The 10,948-nt window shown below is 46.5% G+C and overlaps 1 protein-coding gene across 1 annotated transcript in view; it reads right to left on the bottom strand.

Annotated features, from left to right (window-relative positions):
* Srpralpha (signal recognition particle receptor alpha) overlaps nt 1-10,944 on the bottom strand; it is a 38,427-nt gene extending 27,483 nt beyond the window's left edge. The window contains exons 1-4 of the mRNA XM_077706151.1: nt 10,693-10,944; nt 10,359-10,442; nt 4,574-4,717; nt 436-607 (exon numbers count right to left, since the gene is read on the bottom strand). Coding sequence (XP_077562277.1) covers nt 436-607; nt 4,574-4,717; nt 10,359-10,442; nt 10,693-10,809 — 517 coding nt within the window. The 5' untranslated portion in view covers nt 10,810-10,944. The remainder of the gene's footprint in view (nt 1-435; nt 608-4,573; nt 4,718-10,358; nt 10,443-10,692) is intronic.
* Between the last annotated feature and the right edge of the window lie 4 nt (nt 10,945-10,948).

The following is a 10,948-nucleotide window of genomic DNA, read 5'->3' on the forward strand; positions in this document are numbered from 1 at the left end:
TTGATTTGGATGCGTAAACAAAACAACTGTTTTGTTTCCACTATTTTGTTTTGTTTTGTTTCTGTTTCTACATACAAAAACAAGTGTGCAGGGCATGCCTTTGGGGCCTGGTTGGACAAAGAAATATCGCTCTCTTCAAATGCCCGGAGCTGACACGGGTTTGCCGTGTGCACTGTAGAAACTTTTTTGTGATGATGCTTCACAGTTTTGTAGGCATATAGGTCTTTCGTTCAAACAACAAAATTCCAGTTGTTAGAGCGCGCTCGTCCTTCTCGATTCCTCTTTGTCCTTGTTTGTTCTGCGCAATCGTTGCCATGGATCGCTTTCGACTAGGTCGGCTCGCGGTGTTGCCACATGAGACCACTGCATCCACATGAGACCACTGCATGGGTCCAGCCCGACCCAGTGCCACAAATAAATTGGCTGTTCTCTTACGTTCTGGCTTCTTGGAAGCCTCCTTGCCCTTGGGGGGTGCCGCCTTGGTGTCCTTCTTGTTCTCTATCATGGATGCCACCGTCTTCTTTGACTTGAGGGATTCTTCAAACGTCCTCATCTTCTTCTGCTGCGTAGCCAGCGCTCGCCCATACTCCTCAGCTCCGTGCAGGACCTAGGGCAGACAAGATAACACCGAAGACACATCAATGAACTCTAACATCGCAACACTATTTTTCACCATCATCCTCAGCCTTTCAAGACACACTCAAAACCTTTCTTGAAGTTGTTTGACGTTTCGCGGTTTCTTTTCTTTTTCCCTCTTTTTTCTCTTTTTGCTACAGTGAAGTGTACCATTGCGTTTCTTTTGTTTTTTAAGCCTCTTTTTTGCTTGTGCCTTATTTTCCCTGTAGTGTAAATGAACTATTGTTTAGTGTTGCTTTTGGCATGTACTTACAGTTTCCCAATGTTGAAATCATGTACAGCGTCTTGCCTTAATTGTTGTGTTCTGATGGAAACACATTCTGTACTCCCGATTGTCACCCCCCAAATCCCCTTGGCCTCCACATGTAATGCCTACATAGGCCTTTAGGGTATTCAAAGTGATAAAAAAAATAAAAAAATTACTATCCCCATCATCAGGTCGTGAAACTCCTCCAAGGAGGAACAGTTGGGCAGTTGCATCCTTGTCTTTTGTAAAGTGAAGCTTTTCGTTTGTGCAATTGTGTTCAATTTGTAACAGGGTTACCATGTTCCACATTTCAACACATGCACATACACATTTGCTCAAAACAAAACATCACATATAACAGGGGTCGGCAACTATCTGAGGGGGGGGGGGGGGGGGGGGGGGAGCCTGAGTTGCATGAAGCCGACACGGCGGGAACCGGACGACAAACCGGGAATTCTGGGGGGTAGGGGGGCTTTGTAAGCAAGGAGAAAAAAAATTCAGCGAATTGACAATGGACAAAACTGGAATAGATAGAAATCATATTTATTGCCTTCGTTCCTGTGTAACCACATTTCAGGTCAAAACTGCAATGTCAGATTTAACTCTTTCGTTACCGCGCCTATTCAAAATTGTTCAGTTTGAACAATACCTTGCGAGCCCCTTTTCATAGTGTTCCAGGCGTTGTTAGAACATGTAAAGCTATTTGAAGTTAGCTCAGAAAATGCCCTTTCAAAATCAGTTTCGTTTTCATTTCTGCAACGAAAACGCGATTTTTGACACGTGTTTGCATCAGGGGCATGGTCATCGTGCGTCACCGCTACCAAAGAAAAATGCGTGCCACTCGTAATTACTCTGCACCAGCGGTTTGGTTTTTGTTATCAGGGCACGAATGGTGAATCAAAAAATGATTTTCAATCGCCAGGTTTGCACTCTGGCAACAATAATCCCTGAAATCAGCTTAAAATGTCAAGCAGTGCCTGTTTGCAAAGCTACTTTATGATTTCAGGCAGTTTTATTGCCTTTGCGCACGGTGTTCTAAGTTGTGTTGTAGTTCTACTTATCCTAGAACCATTCGCGAACAGTTTACAACAGTTCCAGTTTTTTTGTTTCTGCACACGAAATTCATATTTGGCGCTACTATGCAATTACCCAACTTCAAGCCTAGCTGCCATGGAGCCATGCGCGTCCACGACTGATCCTCAAAAAAAGCATGCCGCTCCTGATTTCACCCAACCCCAATCAGATTTCTGCGATAAGAACTTCCGATGCAAGTCACAAGATAACACCCAGTCGCCAGATATCTGTTCTGCCGAGGACAGCGCTTCAAACCGGCCTTACACTGCCAGCTGTTTGCCTTCCAGTTTCATTTTCATGCTAGGGTATATCCGGGTATCTAATGTTGCTGCTTAGTTGAACTGTCTATTTGGACGGAGTCTCCAACAAGTTTTTGTACTGTTTCATTTGAAAAATGTTAGGTGGCGCTGCAATAGAGGAGGCTCGTTGTGCTGATCTTTTTCATCGCGTAACTGCTACTCGGCCAAAGATCGCAGGGCACGATTCTAGCGCATCGTACCTCATTTTTGCGAGCAACGCTACAATTGCAAGTAAGACGATGATAATAAAGCTCAGCTTTATGTTTTGAGAGATAACTGAGCGTGAACGTCAACAAGCATCAACCACGGCGTTCCGTTTTCAACTTCATGCATGTTTTTTTCCGCATCGCGTGCTAGTCCCAAATATTGTGCTCGCTGTAAATGCAAAGTCAGTCATTGACAAGATGTTTTTACGTTATGTGGGGGCAAATTGGTGCCTCTGATAATGTCAAACCGCCAGATTTTTCCAAGGAATCACCCGAAATTGCACATTTTGAAATGGAGGTTGGGCTTCACCGCATGGCTTGGGCACTGATTTGATTGATTGTGGCGTTTAACGCGCCAACGCAACGCAGGTGATGAGGCGCGCCGTAGTGGAGGGCTCCGGATTAATTTTGACCACCTGGGGATCTTTATCGAGCGCCGAAATCTCGTACACACGGGCGTTTTTGCTTTTCGCCTCCATCAGAAAAGCGGCCGCCGCGGCCGGGAATCGAACCCGCGACCTCGTGCTCAGCAGCGCAACGCCTTAGCCACTGAGCCACCGCGGCGCGTGTGGCTTGGGCACCATGTGTGCTGACATTTTTGTTTATGTCTGACAAACTGTTCCATGCAAGTTGACATTTTTCCTAGGGCGTGTTTTTGAAATGTTTCCCTACAAATTGAATATTCCAATTTTTTTCTACTACCGGTGGCTTGTTATACACAACTCCTTTTTTATCACACTCTTCGACAACTTGACAAAATTTCTGATTTTGATTTTTTTCTCTCGCAACAATGATGCATAAAAACATTTTAAAAAATGGTGTTATTAGAAAGGCTGGTAAATATTATGCATTTTGTGTTCCTGTAATTAGTGCCAAGCCAATTTTTTTAGCAGAAAAAAAAAATGTTTTCTTGGACCCCTAAACATCGGTCAATTTTCCCATGGTCACGAAAGAGTTAAGATTGGGAAAGACAAGGGGAGGGCAGCTCAGACGTCATGCTGGAAGTCACATAATACTGCCCCATGGGCCTCAGGTTGCCAATTCCTAACATACAGCGTGCCCACATAACGGGCTCAAAGGCCGTATTGGAGGGATATGGAATGCTTAATACCACCCAGGGTTCTTTAAAACGCGCATTTTGCCTCCCATTCTTTAGACACACAGCCTTAGAAACACAGCAGGCGGGGATGATACCCCAGGCAACGTGATTGACACCACAATGTTTTCACACTAAGCTGCGACGTTGGGTGAAACTAAAGAAAAACATTTCCTGACATCTGCACCAGGAGATTTGCAATGCTACTTGCTTCCTCCTGCGATTCATAGTTAAACTCCCCCTGTACCACAATCCTTTGTCCACAGAATAATACGCCACGTTAAAGGTTTCACCAATCTTGTAAATTTTAACGCCACAAAACCAACAAAAATGTTAATTTTGTTTTTGCTTGTGTGTCAGCAAATTCCACTACTACTGCCGGTGTAAAGGCAACCCATGTTGTAGGGAAAATTGATTACTCAAATGAAGCAGCAATATAATAATTATAGTCAGCACTTCCTTTACTGAAGTCAAGCAAGAAGCAAGTGATGATCCTGATAAGAGATGAATTAGGTAGCTTGCTGGTTATATGCAAAATAATACAGGCTTACTTTGTTTTTAAATGCACACATAACAAAGCCCTTGAAAAGCAAACAGATGTACAGCAAACAAAAACACACACACACACAACTTCGCTAATAAAAGTCTATGCTTGTGCGTCCTTTCTGACAGTTTACCACATGCTGCGAAAGTAAAAACACTTGTCTATAGCCTTCACAATGCCCTTTTATGTGAACTGAGGGCATTACCAGCTTTCACGATTCTGACAGAGGGAACCGTGGGCAATAGTATACTCATATTCCAAGAGCCCCAAGTCGATCTATACAGGACAACTCGCTTTCTGTTGTTAGTGCCCTCGTTCCCTCAAAGCCCCTTTGAAGGCAGGCGATTTCCAGGTCTTTGTCAAGTGAAGCTACTGACACAGCTTCCGGGCAATCCCGGCCAGTTTCTTGCAAATAAAAATTGAATACAATGGAAAAACCAAAGAGCACGGTATGCTCCACTTGCCACTCACTTCCTCAAACTCGGAGCTGAAGTTGAAGTTTGTGAAGAAATTCCCAGACTCCAGGCATGCCTTGTACTTGTCCCTGAACTCCAAGTGGACGTCATCGAGGAACTTGTCTACGTATGACAGCTGCAGGACTTTTTGATAGGCGACCTGCAACGGAGAGACCACACAGGGGTTGGAGAAACAATTTTCGCATTACACTTAACTAGTGCAGCCTTGCACAAAATTTCTACAGCACACTCTCACCGTAGTGAATTTAACGCTGCCCCAAGAAACCTGTCAGCATCAAGGATCTTGTTACTGCATATATATTGAACCTTTGCTATCAGACAGATGTACAGCAAACAAAAACACACACACACACAACTTCGTTAATAAAAGTCTATGCTTGTGCATCCTTTCTGACGACTTACCACATGCTGCTAAAGTAAAAATGCTTGTTTAGAGTTTTCACAATCCTCTTTTATGTGAATTGAGAGCATTAACAGCTTTCATGTAAGTGAAAGCTGGTAATGCTTTTAAGTGATTTGATTTGATTGTAGGGTTTAATGCACCGAAACTACACAGACGATGAGGCGTGCCGTAGTGGAGGGCTCCGGGTTAATTTTGACCTCCTGGGGATCCTTAACGTGCGCCGAAATCTCGTACACACGGGCGCTTCTGCTTTTCGCCTCCATCGGAAAAGCGGCCGCCACGGCCGGGAATCGAACCAGCGACCTCGTGCTCAGCAGCGGAGCGCCTCTGAGCGGCCGTGGCGGGTAATGCTCTTAAGTGACATTTATGCTGTATTCGGGTGGTCGTTTTAGGGCGCTCTAGAGCACTCCGAAAAGCAACTCCGTGTTCGGGTAGTCGAAATCGAGCGCTCGACGTATGTTCGGTTGGTCGTCTCAGAGCGTCGTACTCCACTCCGAGCACCTCCGACTGCTCTGACTCCGAAGTTGGAGTGCCGCCGAAATCCGGAGGCGATTGGGTCACGTGACCCCGGCCGCCGCGGCTCGCCTCTGGCTCGCCCCGCTCGCCTGCCCAGTCGGTGGCGTTCGCTGAATTCTCCCTTTCTGTGCTGAGGCCTCGACAGCGGTTAGTTGTGGGAGTGTTTCGACGATTTTGCTTCTCGTGCTATTCTCCGCATCATGTCGAAACGGAGACGCCTGTTGAGTGTAGGGGAGCCGTCTCCGCTACTTCTGCAGCTCGAAATCAACGCCGAGGAGGACAGCAGCTCAGACGACGACGACTCGCACGTTTACGCTGCGAAGTTCGCCGAACCACTTCCAGTGTTCAAAGTGCAGGAATACGTTCGCAATGTTGTGCACACCTATTCTTACCTTCAATCATTGCGAATAACAGGCGCTCGGCTGATGTCGGGGAACTTTGGCTTGGAGCTAACGCGTCCGATACGGAGGCCGCCATTTGTTGAGACACCTTGGCCGGCCTGGCTCACGGCCGGGCTGGAGGAGCGGCGGGTGCGCACTTTCATACGGCCTGCGCTTCGTGTATAGTTCCCACCTTTCACCGCCGCTAGTTCGTGGCGCTGCGGACCAACCCTCGCCGGTTGACCTACAGCACGAGCTAGAGCGGCGGCGTGCGCGCATTTGCCACTGCCCTAGCCCTGCCGTGGCTACACGTGATACCTGTCCGAGTAAATTTACATGTGCGTCATTACAATAGGCGACTCCTTCCCCCTTCTGAATTTTCGGTCTAATAGGGTCAAACAGCCTAACATTAGCACTCGGAAGCGCCTAATCAAAAAATTGAAAGAAACATTTTAACTAGGGGCTCATGAAGAAAAATATGCGAGGCCTTCATATCTTATCAGCGACTGTATTATATGAAAATGGTGAGGCAGGCAATAAACGCGCCATTTTCCGTGACTGAAATATCAGTTATTTTTCATCATTCATCATTCAAATATCATCATTCCTTTCGAATGATGCCTTGGTTTGCACGCGCACAGGGCACGACCCGTGACGCGAATGATTTCCCGCCGAGGGAGATACGGTTATCGCTTAGCTAAACGTGTTTCTGCTGCTCACGCTCCAGTCGGGCTGAGCGAACCGCTGGCAACAAGCGCACTGTCAAAAACATGCAGCTAAAACTCTTAATCATGCAACTGAAGTGCACAACGAGTCTTCTTTTTGGTGAGATATAGCAGTGAAGGCATTCATTGGTACCGGTGATATTCCGCGGCAGATACAAAACACGTGCAGCAAGCGTTGTCGGGTCGCTCGGCCAGAGGCGATGCGTGGACTAAGAAAAAAGAAGGTTGGGAGGGTAGAGGGTTAGTTCGAAGCGCCCTCACTCTGTCAAGAATCTGCTGTATCGTTTCACTGTTGGGTGCGCAGGCCGTATGAAAGTGCGCGCTCGCCGCTCCTCCAGTCCGGCCGTGCCTGGCTATTTGCAGTTGCCGTTTTGGCCGCGCCGCGGCGCCACGGTCGCGTGCTACTCCAAGATCGGGTACGCGTTCGGTTGGGGAGCGGTGACTCTTGCTCGGATTGGGGGAAGCGGTGCATCGGCGTACTCCGAGTCGGAGTATCAGAGCGACCACCCGAATACAGCATTAGATGTAAGCGATATTTCAAAAGAGATGCCCTCGGAAGGTACCAAGACAGTTATGGTATCTTTAAAGCAGGCACTCAGTAACCAGGGGTTCTGGACTGCCGTGCCCCAGGTAAAATGGCCAGAGTGGCAAGATGAAGCAGCAGCAGCTGCTACACAAGGCTGCTGACAGCTAAAAAAAGATGTAGACTGCGGCACTTGACTGGGCAGCCAGTCCACTACAAGTTGACCCACACATTTTCCTGCTATGCTGTAAAGTAAGTGCTGTAACCGGCACTTACTTTAATGATGCCACTGCGCTGTTGCTGACTGCCGCCATTGTCTACCAGTGCACACCCTCCCCGCAAGAGACAGACTTCTTTCACCCCTTGTAATTGCATGTCCATGTATCCAACTTTACATTTTATTTTTAATAGTTTTCCAATTAACTCATGTTTATCTTGCCATCACTAGGCTTCAGAAATGCCGCATGAAAAAAAAAAATAATAATAACAACTTGTAAAAACCAGGCTACCCTGATTCCCCGACTTCCTTCATCCAACGTGTGCTGGGAATGGCTTGAGCTGCAAGAGCAAGAGGTAAGTACTGTTTGGAGGAAAAGCCTGGATTCCACGCTACCAACAGAATCAGAAAGATCAAGCCCATGTGGCATGCATTTTTAATTGGCCCCAGTGAGTGAAAAATTTGCGGGCACTGCAGCATAATGGCATGTTAGCACCCAGCTCTGGGGCAGTATTCCCGTGTTTTGTCCCTTTCAAAAGTGTCCCTTTTGAGCGAGCCCTGATTGGCTAAAAGCGAACACTCGGATGTGACGCCATGCAAGCACGGCGGAGCTATGAGCCGTGGCTACTCGGAGCAGACGATTTTTCGTCGCCTTATTGTTGGTTCGCTCGCGGAACAATAAACACATAAAAGATACGCTGATACGGTTTCAGTTCTTTAAAATGTGTTTGCAAGAACAGTTACGGTATTTGAATCAAAGGCCCACTGCTTAACCGGAAGTTCGTCACGATGAAAGGGACGCAAAAGGGACGTTTTCAAAAGGGACAGTTACGAGAATACCGCCCCTGTTCTATTCTTTTTTGCTACAGCTTCTTACCATCATTGTGCTTCCCAAATAGTTGCAATATGTGACTCACGAGTAAAACCACTACATGTTCTGGCCTGGTTCGAATGAAGGTTGTCGTGTGCTCAAGCTTGTGACAGGCAGCAGCAGCTGCAGCAACGACAACAGCAACAACAAAAAAGAAAAACCTGTTCCATGCATTACTCAAGGCTAATTCAGCTGCACAGCAAGAACGCTTCAGAAAAAGTCATGACACAAGCGCACCTGAAGCAACATTATTCGGTATTTCTGTCCAACAAAAACCGTGTTGGCTTGAGCAGCCGAACAAGCATGCGGGAAGTTAGAACAGCCACCCAGCCAGTGTCTCGGCAGCAGATGCTCTTCCGCAAGAAGGCACTGCAATGCCATTTGCCCGCTGCTCATGTAGAATGCAGGCTTTTGCTCCCGACAGCACCCTTTCTCGATCTCTCTTACTGGCTTGCACGCCTGTTAAACTGGCTCCTGCTTGGTCCCTCAATGGACCCTCATATATGCAGGCAACCATCACATGATCATACTTACTTTAAAAGTATAAAAAAATGAAAATGGGGAAAAGGAAGCAGGGAGACTGCAGCTAGTCACAAAAGGGAGGAACCTGTATAAATCCTCCCAAACCTGTGGGCATTTTCCAGGTCACTCTCCCATCCAAGTAGGACTGCCCTTCTGCAGTGCTTCAAATAATTTGGTGCAAAATATGCACACTAATTCCAGGACCACACACATTTTCAAGAAATTTTGAGAAAGCGAGGGCTGACTGCACGTATAATTCAATTCCTCAGAGACATGCAAGAGCTTCAATAGTCCAGATTTAAAATTTTGTACAGTCACCATTTTGGGCCTAGTAGTTTTTAATGTGTCGCTCATTCGCCCTTGTACAGATTCCAGGAACCACACACCCGGTGTTCAGGACAGCATTTTTCTCTGCACTTCCACTAAACTTGTGCTTTCTAGGAGTGGTTTCTAGTGCCGAGAGCACGTGTCGACGCTTACAGTTCTCAACTATAACTGTGCATGCAAACGAATTGCAAGTCCACACGTTCTAAATATGGAAACGCAGTGCTACATCGTCACCTAAGACCATGGATGTTCTGCGACACGCAACTCCAAGAAATGCATTCTACTAAGCTTTGCAGAAGTGACGCTTGCTTACACTAGCTTAATTAACGGAATCCACCGTTAAATTTATTTTTCTACTGACATTACGCAGTATGACAAGTGTGCACTCGATGAAACAACCCAGTGCACAGCTGATTAGTAGCAAATAACGTTTAGTATGCCAAGGCATGGTGGTTATATCACATTATAGCACATACCATGCACTTGCAATCTACTACCAGCTAATTTAATAACTGAAATGTCTCAGCTTAAACAAAGGGTTCGTAGACACACTCGGATACCTAGTAATTGGTTATATTATAGCGTCCTTCCTGAAATAAAGAAATTAAGGTAGTGTTTGCTTATATGCCCAACCAACCATCGGTATGCCAGAAATCAGTGGCCTAAGCAGCCAGAGTGATGCCAGTACGAAGCGTATTGCTGTGCTTTATCGCAACTAGGCTGCTTTGTGCAACTGCAAAGCAAGATGCAGTGCATGCTTTCAGTGTGTGGGACCCATACGGTGTGCCTGTTTCAGTTTGCACGTCTAATAACGCAAATCACGTTAACACTGTTTGGATGTAATTCAGCTCTGAAGAGCAAATGTCAGGTCTCTCAGCCAGTATTATAAACCCAGTCAGAGCTATACTAAGCCAGCGATCCTTTTGTGCCGTTTTCCTTTTGCTTCCTCAAGGAAAGCTAGTGAAAAAGAAAGCTGCTAAAGATGAAAACGTACCCAAAATGAGCTTTATACAACTAACACCAAGATTGCACTATCAACGCACCAAATTATCTTTCTAGTTCTGATAGAATTGAAGCAATTAACTGCGGTTTCTATAGAAATCCTATGCGAAGCGCCGGAGCAGTATGGAGGAATATGTGCGCGGTAGGATCATGAACGGTTAATCTTGTATCCGACGCTTCAAAACCTTTTACCGGCACTTTCCTCCCATCTAAGATAAGCGTGGATACTCCTACATTGGCCGCTACATCATTCGTCCTCACGCGATACAATTTTGCCGAGGGGTTAGTACTCACCACGAACACGAGTTCAAATTCGTTGTCCAGTTTGTACTTGAGAACGAGGTTCTCGTGCGTGAACGAGTTGTCGCCGCCTCTCTCCTGCAAGGAACGGTTGTCAGAAGATAGCACAAAATACAAGAGGCCAGTCCCGCGCCACACAGATTTGACGAAACTACGCCAGGCAATCACGACTCTACGTGCGCAGTTGCCTACAGTTGGTTTACTCATTCGGGTGCAACGTGAAAGTCGCGGCTATTATCTATGCGCCACACAGAACAGCAAGTGCTCAACTCAAGGCTTTTGCAAAACGCTTTTTCACGCACTTTTTCACACGACATATGGAACTTGCCTGTAGTATGACAGTCCGTATCAAAGCATTTACTGACGGAGTGAAGAACTGCGTCGTTCCTTGGAAACACCACAACACAATTCCACTTTTACTGAATATCGTAAAAAGGTCAAGCATCTTTAGGGAGGCGGAAGGTCAGCGATTATATGGAAACTCAAAAGCTACGCAAGAGCTACAATCTTAGCGAGTGAACCAAGGGAAGTCGGCAAAGTCGGCACCAGTCGGCTGGTAACGTGTTTGCGGGAAATGACGTAGT

The sequence above is a fragment of the Haemaphysalis longicornis genome, unplaced genomic scaffold, assembly GCF_048455015.1.
Source record: "Haemaphysalis longicornis isolate Haplotype H1 unplaced genomic scaffold, Haemaphysalis longicornis Haplotype H1 scaffold_4, whole genome shotgun sequence".
Classification (NCBI taxonomy): domain Eukaryota; kingdom Metazoa; phylum Arthropoda; class Arachnida; order Ixodida; family Ixodidae; genus Haemaphysalis; species Haemaphysalis longicornis.